This window comes from Ochotona curzoniae, unplaced genomic scaffold, assembly GCF_017591425.1.
Source record: "Ochotona curzoniae isolate NIBS_2020 unplaced genomic scaffold, NIBS_Ocur_1.0 contig_1482, whole genome shotgun sequence".
Taxonomy (NCBI): Eukaryota; Metazoa; Chordata; class Mammalia; order Lagomorpha; family Ochotonidae; genus Ochotona; species Ochotona curzoniae.
In genome coordinates, this window is record NW_024465100.1 from 4,786,348 (window position 1) to 4,805,571 (window position 19,224).

The following is a 19,224-nucleotide window of genomic DNA, read 5'->3' on the forward strand; positions in this document are numbered from 1 at the left end:
GACCCTGCTTCCTGTGAATACAAACCCTGGGGGCAGCTGTATTGGCTCACATATTGGAGTAATTGTCCACCACAAGGAAACACAGAAGACCTGACTGAGTATTTGGCTCCTGACTCTGGCCTGGCGTATTGCTGGCCATTGCAGGCAATTTGGCAGAGAATAGGTGAAGGAGAGTGTGTTTCCCTCTCGCCTCCTGGTAGGTCATTAAAAAAAAAAAAGTAATTGTAGTTTTGTCTAATGTTTTAGCAATGATGTATTTGGTTCTTATTGTCTGATGAATAGCAACAATAATAAATCTTGATCCTGCCTTTCTTCTGGATGTTTAGTACTTGTTTGTTTTCCTCTGATAGCAATGCACATTAATATTTATAACCATTTTCCATTGCAGCATCTCCCAGATGGCTCTGTGCCCACTGCGCATGTTGAATTTTATCTGCTACCATATCCCAGTGATGTTCGCAAGAGAAAAACAAAGTCTGTTCCAAAATGCACTGACCCCACTTACAATGAAATTGTAAGTATGATTCATCCCATGTCCAGTCATTTTGTATTTCTTTGACGATTTTTCAGCTTAACAATCCAATATGGAGAATCTGCAGTAATTTGGCAGCATTATCCCTTAAGGGAAAGGTTTTCCAAAATAGAATATGCCGATCACTGCTCTAGATGCTGTGGGAACTGAAGATACAGATCCTGCTGTCAGAGTTCCTATGAACCAATTTTCTAAAGGTGGCTAATCCCCAGCCAGAGCCAAAGGCTTTCTGTACAACTGACATTATCCTGACTTCATCTTACTTTAACTTTATTCCTTCTCTTTGATTTGTCTTACCTAATAATTCCATCTTTAGCTGCCCTGTGTAATATAGTAAATCTCAAAAATTCCTTTTCAAAACTATAAAAATACAAAACTACCCTGATCACCAGCATAAAATTAAACTTTGCATTAATTGGCAGATACTTGCATTACTTGAATATTCAATCCTCTCGTTTTTTTTAAAGAAAAACCCTACATTTATTCTTTTACCAAATTATTTCAAAGGCAGAAAGACAGGTAGAGACCAAGATCTTTAGTCTTCTGGTTCTCTTCCAAAAAGCCCACAACAGTCAAGGCTGGGCCAAGGGCCCAAGGCTGAAGCCAGGAGCCAGGAGCCAGGAACTTGATCCAGGTTTTTCATGTGGGTGCTAGGAAATGCATACATGAGCAATTATTCGGTGCTTCCTAGAGTGCACATTTGTAGAAAGCTGAATGGGAATCTGAGTAGTTGGGACCCAAAACAGATACTGGGATATGGATTGTGGGAGGTACAAGTGAAAGCTTAACCTGTTGTACAATCTCCACCGAACCCCATTCATTTTCTCAATTCCATCTTTTCCTGTCTCTTCTAGACCTCATTCAATGTATTAGTTTCCTTTTCTTGAGGTGGACTCAGCCAGTGGATACTCGAGATGATTTTTTTAAACATACAAAATAGAAAAAGGGAAATGGCATTCCTAAGAAAATTCTTTCTGTGATGACTGTAGCAAACACCACCCCAAATGAGGAGGAGGTGTTGCTACAGAATCCTTAAGCCAGATCTACATCACCAATACTCAAAAAGCTCATCGTGGCCATAAAAGTGATTTAAAACAATAAATATTGATTGCAAAGCACAGAGCAAGGGACTTGGCAGCTATTGTTAAAATTCCCAGTCTCCTGGAGGATTTAGGGGTGAAGCTTCCTACCGATTGCATTTGAGATGAAGAAGTGTATGAATAGACTCATGTCCAAGCTCATGGTGGGTCCGTGGTACTAAGCCCTTCAGGCAATTTATGATGGCAAGGGGGGGTTCCAGTTGGTCTGCTGGTTATGTTCTGTCTGAACCTGGGATTCCCCTTAAGAAACCCTTGTAGACAATCTTGGCCATCAGGATTCGTATCTATTCAAATGCCTTTGAATCCAGTGATCAGAATGTCATAGGGCTGACTGTACCACTCCAAGTAAGTGAATTCCTTCTGGCAAGATAGGTAAGGACCAGCTGGCCCGAGGAAAATGGACAAGAGGCTGGGTCCTGCTTGTCCCATTATAGGAGTTTGGTTTCCCGACTCCCTAACTTCTGCAGAGTTGGCTCACATAACTTGCTCTCACTTCATTACCTTTCACCTTTGAGTCCTTTGCAATGTGGATTCAGAGCTTATTGCTGATGCTTTATTCAAGTGGCATCAATGGACCCCTAATGACGAAGTCCAATAAACCCAGACTTTTCTCAATCCGAGCACCACTACTGCTGTACCCTCGCCTTCAGGCCCATTTTGCTCATGCAGATTTTTTTGTTAATTCACTTGCATTTTCTCTAAGCACTCTCATTTTTCTTGTTATACTCTCCTTACAATCCTATTGCTGCAGTCACATGATCTACCTTTCTCTTTGAGGCTCCGTGGCTTCCATAACCACACAATCAGCTGTGGATCTATAATGCTTTTTAAAAATTACATCTGTAATGAATATATAGACTCTTGTCATTCCCGAATTCAACCTAATATCTATATAGTATTAGTTACAAGTAGTCTGCAAGCAATTTCAACCTCTTGGGAAGATGGGCATTCATTACATGTATGTCACATCGGCATATGAGAAACTGGAACATCTGTAGGTTTTCCTTTCCATGGGGTGGAGAAGGTGGATGCTGAATCTCAAACCCTGCGGGCACACAGGAACAGCCGTATACAGCACCCCCTCCTTCTATCAGTGTATCCACCAATTGTGTTATTTTTCATAGGCAGGTTGCACCTGAAGTCATTCAAGGGAGGGTTTTTCCCCCACCTCAGGTTCTAATCTGCATGTCCACCTGGTCCCTAGAGAGCTTCATCTGAACATCTCCAGAGCACTTTTAAGCTGGACCATCTTCTTCCATCATCTCAAAATCCCTCTTTAATGACACCAGTCCCTCTGCCACTCACAGGATGAATTAACCAGCAGATTTTGCCAGTTCTGCTTATACAGCCATCTGCCTAAAAAAATCCATCAATTCCTCCCTCTCTGCTTGTCACTGGCTCTCAGGATGCCTTCTGTCTTCTGTTTCTCTATTAAATATTTACTCATCTGTCATGAGTGTCTTTCAAAATTAACTAGGAGCAGATTTTGGATGTTCAGATTTCACTTAGCATGCCTACACTCCCCATCAAGTACCTAGATGCAAGTAAAGGCTTTACTTCTGATTCCAGCTTCCTACTAATGCACACCCTGGAGGCAACAGGGGTTGGCCCAAGTACTTGAATCCATGCCACCCACACAGGACACTTGGGTTGAGCTTCAGGCCTCAAGCTATCCCAAGTTTTCAAAGAAATCACTCTAACACTCTGTACTTGAAGCATGAATACACACCATTATACTTCAGGCAACTTCAAAATTACTTCCGTAAGGGTCCGTGCAGAGCCAGTTCTCACATGTGCATAATCCAAACCAACAGAAATTTGAAGTATTCCATGCATAAATGACTATTTTAACAAAAGTCATCAGGATAGTCAAGTATTACCAAGAATGACAGAGATAAGAGGAAGGGGAAAAGGCTGAATGTTTTAGTTTTTCTCCCATTGTGCTCTGTGTCTGCATTAATACATACAGAACAGTTATAGTGAATGGAACAAAAGCACTGCAGTTAAGCGAATGTTATGTTGTCCTCAATTGATGAATTATCAACCTCATCTCCATGGCAAACTCCCGAATCATTTCCGCACATCCTCAACGATGTGTCACAAGATGCTCTCAATCGTAAGCCTAGTGGTGGTTATCAGAGAGCCCAGTGTCCCGTCACCCAGCATTGACCCCATTTCAGTTGTCTCCCCCTGCTCCCCACCCTGCTTCCACTTCCCTCACTGAAGACCACAGCACACATCTTGCCACAGCTGGGATTTCTCAGGACTGCCAAAGTCATTTAATGCACTGTGAAGTGGGAGAGGGTGACCTAGTTCCCCTTCTTACATAAATCTTAGGAAAACGCAAAGGGGGTGTTGCAGTGCATACCAATGCCTTACACAGCTTTTCATGAAAACGGTACTTTTCATCTTTTATTATTCATAGGTCTCTCCCCTTAAACCCTAACATGAGAGGCTGGGTCAGCAATGTAGCCTAGTAGCAAGGGCCCTGCCCTTCCAATTCTAAGACTTTGATTTAGGGCCATGCTTGTCTACTTGACGCTCCCCAGAGTGAGTCCCAACAGGCTTTGCCAGCAGGCTCCCTTCAACCCCCTTTCATACACAAATCCCAGTGGCAGTCAAGACTGAGTTCAACAGGAGCAGAGGGTGGGGGTAGAGATGCTCAGCAAGTACAGTAACAGCTTAAAGAAACAGCTGGGATTCTGGCTCCATAGTCACTGCTGTCTCAGAATAGCTCAGCTATCCTGAGCACTTTGTTTACCATTACTTATAAAGGAATTCATTAGAAATATAGGATTTCTGTCCTAGAAGAGAACTACACTCTTAAAAAGCCTTCCCTTAGATATCATCCTTTTAGAAAGGGATCAATCACTACAAAGGACAAAAGAGGAGTTTTCCATGCCTTCTGTTGTCTTGCAGAGTACGCGGTGATTAACAGATTCAGAAGTTGGGGGCTATATTAGAAAGGCTGCAGAAAAATGAAATTAAGAGGTCATACACGTTAGACAATAGCCAGGTAGGGCCCACACCTGGGCTAGGCCAATGCCAGGCATCTATCTTCCAAGTGCAGGGCAAGAACCCAAGACCATGAACCTCCACCATTACCAACTAGAGTGCACATGAGCAGGGAGCTGGAAGTGAGAGCCAACGTAGGCACCTCAACACTGAATGCAGGCATTCCAAGCAGCTTCTTAGCCATTCTGCCAAACTCGCACCCCAACGTGAGTTGTTAAATCTGCCTTGCCATGAAATTATCAAAGCTCTCTTGTACTTTGCATATAGAGAATCTCTAACTGTAAGAAGCAAGCAAGTTTCTATCAGCACATGAAACCCTTTTCTGAATGTGTGCTCAGTCGTTTCCCTGACAACCATGTCAGCCTTCCTCTCAACCCTCTCTGTCTTTCCTGATGGGTAACTAATGTCTTGGCACTGGTGTGTCTTCAAAGTCTTTTCAACACCACAGGCCCCTCATGGCAATGCTTGTAACTTATTTCCTGGATACTAGCAGGTTTTTTTTCCTACAAGACATAAAAAGAAACAAACTGGAGACAGCATAATTGCAGGTCATATCCTTCAAAACCAGAGAACAGAAGAACATCAAAATGACAACTTTAGTTATTCCAATGGGAGAAAATGGCTTTTCTTCCTTTTGTCCTGCTTTAAAATTCACTGAATGAACATATATTTTCATAGTTAAAATAAGCCCAATTTTAGTAGGTTCAATCACAGAGTGGCTTCTTCCCATGAAGAAATGTTGTATTTGAATAATGTAAGAGGTGGGGGGGGAGACACGGAAATTGGGCTTTCTTTCATCATTAGCCTTCAACAATGAAATACAGTGCTCAAGTTCTAGTGTGGCATTATAATTCAAGGACAGTTAAAAGGTGAGGGGTATTTAAATTTCTTCTTCCTCTTAATTTATAGTCTTCATAAGAGGGTGCACACTTGGTACTGGAATCAGTAACTTCTAAGATTCCTAGGGAAATAGTGTGTCATTAAGCTCCATTATGTTAGCAAAACCTTTCACTTTGCAGAATAAGCACTAGAAGTAAATGATTTAGACATTAACCTATCCATTTCAGGTATGAGGCACTAGCAGATGAAAAGCCCTATTCAGAAAAGTGTTTAAGAGATGTATTTAAATTTGATTATGTTTTCCTCTTTCCAGGTGGTTTATGATGAAGTCACAGAACTCCAAGGACATGTCTTAATGTTAATTGTGAAAAGCAAGGATGTATTTGTGGGGGCAATTAACATCCAACTTGGTAGTGTCCCACTCAATGAAGAAAAATGGTATCCACTAGGAAACAGCATAATCTGAGCACTGCTACGAAAAAAATATAGTGTTGATCAACTTGTAATCTTTCATTTCTAGCCCTAACATGCAACAGAACATGTTTATTCTAAAAGGCAGGATAGGATATGAAGGACCCAAGGAAAATCAGAATCAGCATTTTGTGATTATTTATTCTCTGCCTCTGGCTTCATTCTTTTGCCAAAAATATTTTCATCTTTATTAGAGTGCTAATCATAAAAGTTATATATATATATGACTTATGCTTGTAATGCACCTTTGAAATTCAATGTTCCTATTATATGTTAAATATGGGTTTGAAGTTAGGAACAACATTTAGTGTATTTTCCAAAATAAAGTTGATCAAATAAAGTGTTTTGAACTATTGTCTTAATTTACAATACAGATACTGGAGTCTTATATTGACAGGTTTCAACAGAGTGCTAGTCTTTTCATTAAGAAAACAGAATATAAATGCCAGAAATTCTTAACTAGAGACTTCTTGAACAACAAATTTTTATCTTCAACACTGATCAATCCATTGTCAGGATCATATCTCCAAGAGAGAAGAATCCAGTATCTTTAACTTCAATATTTCCCAACTCCAAGGATCTGAAAACACTTTCTCTCCCGTGAACAGAACTACTTATGGCACGTTAACTGGTTTCTTTGTTTCTGAACCCTCCAGTACAGTCACTGTGACCAGCATCAACAAGCCTATAAATTCTGCCTATGAGGTTCTGCATGTAAATTAGGTTCAACCCAAGCCACTATGCTACATTCTGTAAAAGAATCGAGTTTTTTTTATTCCTGCCATCCAAATAAGAGCATTATTAAATTCTAGCTAATAACATGTTTTGCTGTATACAAACTGGAGAAAGATTTTAAGCTATGCTATCTAATCATCTATGTACTTCGTACGGTTCAATAATCCATCAACCAAAACAAGTGTTCACTTAATCATTCAAATTGGCATGTCATGGACCAGACCCTTCAGGCATGATTTAATACCATGTCCCAGAAGAAGTTTCTACTCCCATAACTGGACTATATTACTTAAATGCTCATTTCATGCCCTGCTTTGTCTTCAGAAACCACAGCTTGGGATGCCTGCTGTGATTCCATTAGAGCATCTGCAATTGTCAGTCAGGCTTCTGCTTCCAACCCAGACTCCTGCTAATGCATGATGGCTCAAAGTGCTGGGACCCGTGATACCCACACAGAAAGCCCTGATTGAGTGCCGAACTCCTGACCTGTGCCCCAGTCATGGCAGGCATCAGGAGGGAACCAACAGATGGTAGACTCCCTTTGCTTCTTCCTATTCCACCTTTCATATGAAGTTTGAAAAAGCACTTTTTAAATTGTTCTCCCTGCCATCTCCAAACTCTCACTTCTGAGCCTGCTAGACCCATTTCAAAGAAGCATTTGAAAAAAGTAGTCAAACTATTTTTGCTAAGGTCACTACCAACCTCCAAGGTAGCTAGTTCTAAAGGTCAGTTTTCAGGTCCAGCCAGTATTATCTAAAGTACTTTGCCTCTGTTTAGTGTCCCTGTTTAGTTGAAGGTGTAACCTCTTCAACAACCTCCAGGGCTGGAGAGTTTCAGGACACACTTGAGGTGCTTTCCTTTGCTTCTCTCTATTCTCATCTATTCTCAAGTCTTTCACTAAAATCTTTGTTATGATCCCAGATCTCCTACCGCCAGCCCAGAACCCTTCCAATTCAGGACCAGCTATCCAGTGATCTATTCAGCATCCCCTTGATACCAAGAAAAATCTCAGGTTCAGTATCTCCTAAGTGAGATTCAGGTCTTCTCCCTCAACCTGTCTTTCCACAGCCTTCCCTTTCTTATAGAAATGTCATCCTTTTGCTTAAAAGAAAAATTGAAGTCATCCTTAATATCTTTTTCCAATACACATATGGGATCAGGAAAGATGTAACTTGTATTTGTATAATAAATATATAGATCAGAAAATCCCATTGGTTCTACTTTCTGATTGTAAACAAAATTCAACCACTGATAACGCTTTTGGCTGCCTTTCTGGTCCAAGTCACCAGTATCATCCTTGTATTGTAGTTGCTTTCTAAACAGTTTACTTATTTTTATGCTTAACCTGCCCTATACCTAATCCCAAAACAGTGACTGGAATGAACATGTCATCTGCCGATCAAAACTCTGCAGGGGCCTCTCCTCTCAGAATAAAAGCAAAAGTGTTTAAAGTAACCTAAAAGGCTCTATGTGATATGACCTCCTGTCACTTCTCTCATTCGATCCTTTATTAATTCCTCCTCTGCTTATGACACTCAAGAATACGGACCTGCTTTCTGTCCCCTGAGCACTCCAGGCATGCTTCAACCTTGACATTTTTGCTCAGTAAGCTCCTTCTTCCAAAAATGTGCTTTTGTCCCACATACCCACTTAACAAAACTCTTACTCTTTCCAAACCCTCCTCCAAGGCCTCCATCCCTGCCAGGCCTACCCTGAAACTACTGTGTAATATTTTTTTAAGATTTTTTTTTATTGCAAAGTCAAATATACAGAGAGAAGAACAGACAGGAAGATCTTCTGTCCAATGATTCACCCTAAGTGACCGCAATGGCCAGGGCTGTGCCAATCTGAAGCCGGGAGCCAGGAGCTTCTTCCAGGTCTTCCACTTGGGTGCAGGGTCCCAAGGCTTTGGACCATACTCAACTGCTTTCCCAGGCCTATTCTACCTTGTTGATATACATATTGCTTTTGAACATCTTATAGATTTGATTTTAGTTGTTTTATTATGTGTGTTTTTGTCTCCCATCACTACATAGTAAGTCCCAAGACCACAGAGAAGCATGGTTCACTGACAGTTCAGCCTTAGAGTTAAGACAGCCTTCACCCTGATACCTTCAAGAGAGGGGATCCTGTCTCCTTCAGTCTAGATTCTCAAGCAACCCTTCCAAAGATAGCCAAATTACTCCCAGGAGACCTTCACACTCTCCACTCCAAACCTGTCACTCCCAAGTCCACTGCTAAAAGCAAAGTCTAGACCCATGGAGGGCTAAGAGAAGGTCCCTACAGGACACAAGGATGCAGCTTAAGTGTGGCAGTTGAGATGTTACAAGCATGTGTGTGAGGCCACCCAAGAGACAGGGGTAACAGGAGTGGGACAACAAGATATGGAAAGCAGCATAAATTTAAAGAGTCAAATTCCAGTCCAGCATAAACTAAAACTCATTACTTCCAATGTTTATACAGGTATGTATGTTTTAAGAGTAAAACATACCATGTTGAACATTTGTGACATTTACATTTAAGCAGCTGCTATTTCGGTATTCATTTTAGCAAATACTTTATTCAATCCTTAACCCCTTCAACTGCAGAATGATCCCATTTGAAAATGAGGTCACCGCGGATGTAATTTATTCAAGATTATATGGAGTTCGGCGAGTCCCTAATCCAATAGGATTGATGAGCTTACAAAAGGGAGAAATTTGGTTTAAGATTTACTTATTTTTATTGGAAAGGCAGATTTTACTTAGAGACAAAAGTCTTTCATCTGCTGGTTCACTACAAGTGGCCACAATGGCCAGAACTGAGCCAAACCAAAGTCAGGAGCTTCTTATGAGTCTCCCACATGGGTGCAGGGTCCCACAGCTTTGGGTGGTCCTCTACTGCCTTCTCAGGCCACAAGCAAGGAGCTGCATGGGAAGGGCAACAGCTGGGACATGAACATGTTTAACAGTAGCATAACCTCTCTTTTTAAATGAAATTTTGACATAAATCAAGAGATTCTCAAAAAAAAAAAAAAAAAAAAAAAGATCTCCAGTATACTCAAGGGAAATGTACCGTCATGGAAAAACTGCATAACTTTCGAACGTTTTGTGCCATAATTTTGTAACTCCATTTGTCCATGAGCTTTTTGAAGTAGCATGACACAAAATGTCACATTGTCCATGAATACGCAAGCACTTAGATGAAAAAATTGATAATTATGTGAAGTGTGCATGAAGCTCTTGAACCAATGAACACATACCCATATCCTTAACCCTTACAACCTCTTCCCTTTTCTCAGGCTCCTAGACACTTCCACAGAAATGACAAATCTAAAGGGCCTGGCATGGCAGCCTAGCCCTATATGCACCAGGATCCTGTCTGGGAGCCAATTCTAATCCTGGCAGCCCTGCTTCCTATCCAGCTCCCTGTTTGCGGCCTGGGAAAGCAGTTGAGGATGGCCCAAAGCCGTGGGACCCTGCACCCTTGTGGGAGACTCAGAGGAGGCTCTTTGCTCCTGGCTCAGTTCCAGCCATTATGGTCACTTGAAGAGTGAATCATCGGATGGAAGATCTTCCTCTGTCTCTCCTCCTCTCTGTACATCTGACTTTCCCTTACAAATAAATCTTTTTAAAATCTGAAGCAGCACAGCTCCAAAGAGTCAGACAATTATTACCTGGATACAAGTAGCCTACTAACTACTGTTCATGGTACCAGGGACTCACTTCAATAAACGTTGTTCTGGCCATGGCTCAATGTGAAACAGGATTTTTAAGGAGCCATCAATATCCACATACTGCCCTGGTGAAGCAAACGAAAAAAACAAAAACAGCCTCCCATAGAGCTCAAGCTTCATATTACAATGCAAGTATTAGGAATTAGGATTCATTCTCTTTCATGATCACAGGAACTTGTATGTTCTTACAGTGGACTCTGCAGTCACAGTACAACCCAGTAAGCCTCAGGTTAAACAGTGACCGAATTCTGCATGTGCTGAAGAATAGGCATTTGGTACAGTGATTAAGTCCAAACTTTAAAGACTCACTTTTCATTTAGACTTCCTGCTTTGAAGACTCTGGCTACTCCACTTCCTATCTACCTTCCTGATCATGTGCACCCTATAAGGTAGCATACTCAGGTACTCACAATTCTGGTCTCCATGTGAGAGATGTAGACCACATTCTGGGCTTTTGTCTGTAATATGACCAAGTTTTGGCTGTTTTGGGAATGATCTCCCATTTGTGTATGAGTCTGTTTCTCCCACCGCACCCCATCTCCAGTTTAAGTCAAAATGTACTGTGAGTTCTAATACACTTCTACTCAAGTCTCTGCTCCCAGAATGGGTACACCTACCTACCACAAACTTCACCCAATTACATTCCTTTGATGCATATTATTTTGAAGTGATTTTACACTAATGGAGGTATGACCCACCTTGAATTCAAGCAATATGACCCTAAACTTCAATCACTTCAACAACAGTAGGTATGACAGAGTTGGAAGATTAAAGAAATTATGAGAGTTCAGAATTTCAAACCTTGGCTGCAATTTATTAAAACTTAAATCAAAGAGAATAAGGACTCTTCATATTAAGACAATATAACCCCTTTTCATACTGAAGTTGACAATTTTGATCGAGATTGCCCAAAAACAAAGAAAGCAATTTAAAAAGCCTGAGCTTGTCAGCCACTGATGGTAAGATTCAAATCTACCCACAAAAAACTAACTGGAGTAGGTTGAAGTACAGCCCATTCTTACTATGTAATGGAAGATACACAATAGCAGATGTCAAGCAGAGTAGTAATGAGAAATCCATCCCCCTAAAAGCAGTAATGGGATCTTAAAACACATACTGGGAAGATAGGAAGAGGAAATGAGATGCCATGAGGCAGCAGGGGAGAATTATGAACTTCAATAGACAATGTACTCTTCAAGAAAGTAATAAACAAAAGCAATGCATTTCAGACCAGTACCTTAATTTTATATATATCATATAGTAGACGAGCAACAACTTTGGAGAGTAGAGATAATGATTGCCTAATGGAGAAACCAAGAGTCAAGGTTTCCCCAAACTCCTCTTCAGTTTCATAGCATTTTATAAGAACAAGTAAAACACATTCCCTGAAACGCTGGAATAGATCTGGTTAAAAAAATATTCAGGTCAGATTTGAGATAAATCCCATGGAGGCGAGTATGAAGCATTCCACGAGTTTCCAAAAGATACAATTATTACCATGGATATAAGGTGAACAATCTTACTTGGCACACTGACAAAACTGATACTCTGGGTAACAAGAACACGGAGAACTTTGGCAAGGGAGGTCAGATGAAGATTTCAGGCTAGGACGTGGCCTGGATCACATGCTGGTCTCACAGGAATAGTCTCTCAGATCTGATCGCTTTAGTCAGGATCAAGATTGTCAACACTTGATAGAACAAGGGTGCTCCAAGAAAAGCTTTAGCCACATAGGACAAAGAACGGAGAGAGTGGAAGGGTAAATTGGAGCCTTGAGTAGCAAGTTGCCAACGAATCTGCATCTTTGCAGAAAGGGGCGGGCCTTCAGGACTCAAGCATCACCCAGCTTCTCACATTGTGTCTGTTGAACAGCCTGATTGTTTTCTAGCTGCTTTTCTTGCTTGACTGCTGGCCTGGCCTCCATCTAGCATTGTCTGTTTTCCTTCCTGGCCCATCCTTCAAAAATCTAAGAACAAGTTCCAAATATTCATTGTTCAGATTCCCTTTCCTTGTTTCTGAATTCCACTGCTACCTCAATCCTACCTTGATTACAATTATTTTGAAGGTCATAGGACCAGAATACTCATCTTCCCAAGACCTTACTCATCAGAAATGCTAACTTCCAGTTCCAAGAACCTACTGTCAAGGATTCTGTAGCTGAAACAGAAGCACTCCCTACCGTACGGCACCGGACTGCACAAAGGTCAAAGCTGGTGAAAGTTGGGCTACTTGAACAATTATAACCCATAGTATGAAATCATCTAAGAATCAAAATTGACAGAAAGGCTTAAGTAAATGTACAAGAAACAAATTCCCACCTAAAGGAATTCCAAGTAATTTAGGTGGGTAACCTTCCCTTGGCTACCCACTCACGTAGTGTGAGTACCTTCCTCTGCAAAAGGAAGCCTGGAAAATTTTTGAAAACTACTTCCGACAAGGAAGGTCAATGTCAAGTCTAAGATAATACATTCCCTTCAGATGTGGTGAAATGACGCAGACCTCTGAAATCTTCCGATTTGTAGCCCAACCTGATCATGAGAACATTAGCACTGACCAATCTGCACTGATGCCATATCAAAAACTTGATCAGTACTCCTAAGAACTGTCAAGATTAGAAACAAAAACGTTTGAGAAACCGTCACAGCAAAGAACTTTAGGAGACATGACAAGTCACATGGTATCCAATATGGGATTTGATAGTTGAACTTACCTGAAGCTGAAACAGCCAATGGGAAATCTCCCTGTGGTTTGAATATTAGCTTATGGGTCCCCCAAAGGTCCATAGATTGAATAAGGACTTGCCCCCCACGCCCCCAGTGGTATTATTAGGAGGCAGTAGCAACATTATGAAGTAGGGACCAGTGAGGTTCCTTAGGTCACAGGGAGCCTGGCTTCTGAAGAAGCATTGCTACCCAAGTTTCAGCTCACCTACTCTCCCTACTGACCCCACAATCCTTGCCATTAACACATGGAAATTTCCACCAAGCCTCCAGGGTGCCATTTGGACTTTCAGTATCAGAAATGCAAGCTAACTAAACCTTTCCGTATTTCAAAATAGCTTATCTCAGGTCTTTTGCTGTAGTCATAAATAAACTTAATGAATCAAGATAACTTCATTTTAACACAGACCAAACCATTTGTGATACCCTTTATCACACTAATTTTAAGTGTTAGTAGTAAAAAATATAGGAGATTGAGTTCAAATTTCCATTCCCCACCAAACCGCAAACATATCGTCAGGATTAATTTTCCCAGAACTATGAAAGTAAGACTCTTAACAAAAAATTCCAGCTGAAGTTAAGAGGCTTGAGACATTCACGTCACCCTGATTCCATTCCCTGTTCCCTGGGTTTTTTCCCCAACCATCACTAAAGAAAATAATTTCTGTCCTTAGGATAAGTTCCTAATAAATGAAGGAGCAGAACGACCTTCTGACTGCAAGCAACTGGAGTTGTTGCCTCTGACTAGGCTGTAATCCCCTGAAGACTTAGCTCAAATGGTCAGTCTTTTTTTTATCCAAGTTGGAACTCTGTAATGACTACCCAGGAAGAATGTGTCACACTCTTTAGGGACAAGCCACTGCTGCTGGGATAAGCAGGCCAGGAAATGAGATGCTTCATACAACAAGGCATTTGCAAACTTACCCCCTATTCCTGGGAACTCAGAAGATCACACATAACCCAGGGCTTGGCTCACACCAAAACAAACAAACAACAACAACAAAAAAAAAACATCCACTGCTGTCACCTCCAGCATCTGCACAAGCAAAACCAAGGCTAAGAGTCACCATCTTCCAACCAGCCGAGCATACCCCAACCAGCATACGTGCAGAGCCCCTCTGCCAAGCCTGGCATGCTTTTGTTTTTTCATTTCCCAAAGTTGAAGGGCATCTTTTTAATTGTTCACTTAACCCTAATTAGCAGCATGGAAACATACTTCAGGCACAATAGAGAATATAGACTTTTAAATAACCATTCAGAAAAAAAGCAAAATAATGGCTGTAAGCATCACCAACATCCCCTCTGGACAGGATACATACTGGCACAGTGGGTAAAGGCTGCTGCATACCTTCAGTATTGTGACCTGCACATGTTAGTCTCAGCTCCGTTTCTGGTTTCAGCTCCTTGCTAATGCACACCCTGGGAGACCACAGATGACAGGTCAAGTGCTCAGGTCTGTGCTACTCTGTGGGAGATCTGGAGGACGTTCCAGACTCCTGGCTGCAGTTTGTCCCAGTCCCATCCATGGTGGACTCTTGGTGAGCCAGCAGATGGAAGACCTGCCTCTGTCATTCTTTCAAATACATTCAGATGGAACACACACACACACACACACACACACACACACACACACACACACACCATAATCTCAGAGCTATTATTCTAAAAAGATCCAACCTTCATGAAATGTTCTGGACCATGCAAAACAAATATGGCCTGTACACACAAAACAAGCCACTCAAGGAAGTTAATCCATTAGACTTAATCAGGCTTAAATTTAATATTAAAATATGTCCAAAGGCCTAAAGTTCACCATTAGAATGATATCACACCAAGTAGAGATCTACAAAGACATTTTGAGTATAAAATGAAAATTACAGATTTAGAAAGTGCAAAAACAGCAGACATTTGAACGGTTAGAAAGCCTGCCTTCTCTACCAGGTTACTTGGCTTCATCTTCTGGCTCTGACCACTGACTCCAGCCTCCTTGCAGTGTAGATCCTGAAATGGCTGAGCTGTCACCATGACAACTCGTTTCCTATCAGCCATCTGAGACCTGGATTGAATTCCCAGCTCCAAGCCTTGGCTCAGGCCCAGCCACAGCTATTTCCTGCCTTTCAGGAGTGAAATAATAGATGCAAGTGCTCTTTGCCTCACAAAAAAAAAATCTGAAATGGTAGACTCACAAGAAGGATTCAGTAGGAAACTTAAGGAAGGTTACATGCATTCTCTAAAATCCTCTATAGATTATCACACAAAAGACATTTGTTTTACTTACCATGATTTATATCAAAGAGTGACAGAACATCCATCTGCTAGCCCACTCCCAACAGCTGCAATAACTGGGACCAGGCTGAACCCTGGAGCCAGGAATTCCATCCTGGTCTACACTATGTGTAGTAGGGTCCCAAGTATTAAAGACCTCACCCACCACATACTCAGGCTCATTAGCAGGGAGCAGGATCAGAAGTAGATCAGCTGAACTTAACTGTTGGGTTATAAAACAAGGAAAGCTTAACTTACTGTATCACTAAGGCAGACCCAGACTTTAAACACAAAATTTTAAAGCTATCTATATTCACCAGGAACTTCCCTATTGATAATAGTACCAGTGGAAGTTGAGGAACCTAAGTACACATCTTGGCCATTTTACCAGGTATGAATTTACAGATTTCCTATTCAATTTATTCAAATGAAGTACATCTTATAAAGGAAAACCTAGCTGGTTCATTAGCACCCAGCCAGAACCCAGCCTACACACACACATGCAGCATGACGATTATTCCGGTGAGCGTGGAGCTCACAGCAACACTTAACTTTCCTGCCATCCACCACCCCTGAAGTGCCATTCAACCAGCCTTTTCCATTCTCCAAGGAGACCATGACTGTTGGACCACCATCTTCTGGCACACTGGTGACAAGGAATCCCACAGATTAACTTGTCCCTTACATCAAGGTGCTGCCCTTAGGCCAACTCCTAGTCCTTTGAGAAGAGCACACCTTTTTCCTGATAGCAAAGTTCAAACCCGAAGCTTTTCTTACTGTTCAAGGATGCTTCCGACTGAGGCTCATTTTAGCCTTGCCTAGCTTGAAAGCACATTTGCCCACCATCCCAGTCAGAACAGGACTTGGCTCCTCCAACTCAACCAAAGTAAAAAATTCTAAGGTTGAAAAACATAAGCCCATCTTCTAATGGCTTAAAGGTATGAGATCTGATCCTGCTGTGTGGTCTGGAAGGCAGGACTGATGGGCAGTCTGTAGACTGTTATAGGCTCCCCCTTGGGAGGTATTTTTCCCAAGTGGGTTAGTGACGCAGAATGAGCATGCCCTCGGTGTCTCTTTCACTGTCCTGGCTTAACATGTGATCATTTCTCTGCATCAGCTCTGCATCGCCGGCTTCCAACAGACGCCATCCTTAAGGGGCCACCCACTACTGAACTGTGGGGTCTCTCAATCATGACACAAAACAAGCCTTCCTCTTCCATGGTTCCTTTCCAGGATTTTAGTTAAATAGCAAAAGGCAAACCAACACATCCACTCTTCAGAACACAGTACAGAGGTACTCAAGAAACTTGTGCCAAATGTTTGATCAATTCTTTGGAATTCCAAGTACAAGTATGATCAGAACAAAACAATAGCTGCTGTGAGAAAAGAAACAAATGAAGTTCAAGGTGAGTAGCCAGAGTTAAGTTCTTCCCTTGAGGCAAAGCAAATAATACTCTAAGACAGCTGATTTATGTGGCTCTCCCGTCTCAACCAGTGCTTCAGAATCTTCACAGTCAATGGTTCATTTAGTCCTTGTGATTATGATTATTATCTTTTCCCAGATGGGAAAACTATACCAACTACAAAGTAAATCATTTACCCAAGATCTCACAGCTAGTAGATAGTAAAAAAAAACCAACCAACCAACCAACAAACAAAGCAGGAGATCAGACGAAGGCCCTGGTGTTGCTCCCTCTGCCCCAGAGAGGGATTAGCTCCATCAAGAGCTTCCACCCGTACGTTCTCTGCCAAACCAGACTGTACTCCCAAAACCCACCTGGCAATACCATCCCACTGGGGCCTAGACCTTCAAATAGAAACTGCGGGATGCCCAGGGGCACACAAACACTCAGTGTGCAACAGACACCAAATTAGATGGAAACAGGCTATCTGGAAACAAGTACAGCATACAACTTCAGTCTTCAGGAAGTAAGGTTTCCAAGAGAATGTCCCTACCTCTTGATATTTTTCCATAATTCCAAAAATTATAAACAGGTCCATGTACCTACATGTCAGTATCAGAATGCATACTGAAAGATATCAGGTTACTTAAGCAAGCATTTCAACAGTCTACATTACAAAACTAGAGTTGAGAGTTATCTAATTTTGTAGTCTCCGTTGCAAAGGAAATTGAGCCATGAGAAGAACCTACCCAAAACAAAATCAGAATATTACCAGGAATCTCTCTTAGCATTTTCATTCATACTGATTTTTATCTTCAAACTGTTCAGGAAATGCTTATGAGGGTTTTATCAGTACACAGGAAGTACCTAAGAATTCTCAGAATATTTTAAGTGAAAGATACATCTATTTCATTTCACAATTCATTTTACCATCATGGGACGCAGGCACAGACGCATAAATGCCAAATCCAGGGGCCTTTCACGTCAAACATGAATCATTTGAGCATTTCTCTCATTCGGAATCATCACTGTTACATTGTCAATCGCCCTTACACCTGAGCTCCTTGAGCAAATCAGCTTGCACTCTTTCACTTGTAAAACATTTTCCAGAAACACAGCTTTAAGTTGATCACAAGGTTCAAATAAAATAGCAAGTATAAAAACATTTTGTACATTGCTATACAAAGAAGTTACTGGAATCTTTGCCATGTGTATTGCATCATCAAATTAATTCCACAACAGAATATAGAGGACTGGAAAAAAAAAATTAACACGTATCAGGAAAAAAATTTTAAAAGACCCCAGCTTGTTTCGTCCAAATGAGCATCAGTAACAGAGAAAGAATAATACACTCAAGAGGACAGAGTGCAAACACAGCACTGTAGACTCGGCCCACCCTCGAGAGTGGACAGCACGCATAGTAGCCAGCCTTATGTGACTAATTCACTAAATTAAAACAAAACAAAATCCTCAATTCCTCAGTGGCATGAGCCACACAACCAAAGGTGACTACACACATGAAATTCATGGCTACCTTCCTGAACAGCACAGCCAACAACTCCCTCCAACCGGCGAGTCTACGTAATGGCAGCTCAAGAGGAAAAAAAAGGGATTTGCGGCTTTTTTCCAAGAAGGCAAGAGGCTCTTAACCACTGAGGCTACTAAAAACATAATAAACTTATTACTCACTGTTCTGGAGACTGAGTTCAAAGCGAAAGCCCACTTCTCAGACAGCACCTTCTCCTCGCGGCGGCAGCGCTCACAGACGCACGCCCTCTGGCCTCTTTAAGAAGAGCCCTAATCCCATACACCTGAGCTCCACCCGTGTGCTCGCACCATCTTGCAGGTGATGCACCTCCCACAGCACCCCGTGGCGGGTTAGGATTCAATATGCGAATGCAGAATGGGGCAGGGAATGACAAAAATCATCAAAGCCTTCACACAAACCTGAGTCAGAAAGGACACTTTTACCTTGTGGCTGGCCACCATTTATGGTTTCACTGTTTTTGACACTTCCTGGATTTACAGAATGAACATATATTACCCCAGGAAGCATTTTTTGTGACTGTTTTGGGTGAGAAAATACAGCTGTCTGCTCATTAAATGTTAATTCTCAGCACCTCTACTCCTCATTGCTCATCTAGCCAAAACCTGTCTTGCATGTAGTCAGTGTTAATCAAATATAAATTGTGGAGTTGGGCAAAGCAAATCCACAGGGCTCTGCCACATACATAACCTCTCAAACCAGGAAATCCCCTTCATCTGACAAACTTGCAGCATTTTAAACAAATAACTGCTTCAAGCCCCAAGTGTTTTGGGGGTGGTTTTTACGGCCATGATAGAACTGGGAATATTCTACCACTAAAGCCAATGATTAGATCTCTGACATCCTCATTCTCCCCACTTTCTATGGGCATCCTTATGAGCG

At 41.6% G+C, this 19,224-nt stretch overlaps 1 protein-coding gene across 2 annotated transcripts in view; it reads left to right on the forward strand.

The window, feature by feature from the left end:
• Positions 1-5,953, forward strand: part of PIK3C2G (phosphatidylinositol-4-phosphate 3-kinase catalytic subunit type 2 gamma) — a 241,159-nt gene extending 235,206 nt beyond the window's left edge. For both annotated transcript variants that reach the window (XM_040968303.1, XM_040968311.1), the window contains 2 exons: positions 389-514; positions 5,801-5,953. In XM_040968303.1, coding sequence (XP_040824237.1) covers positions 389-514; positions 5,801-5,953 — 279 coding nt within the window. The remainder of the gene's footprint in view (positions 1-388; positions 515-5,800) is intronic.
• Positions 5,954-19,224: the final 13,271 nt, after the last annotated feature.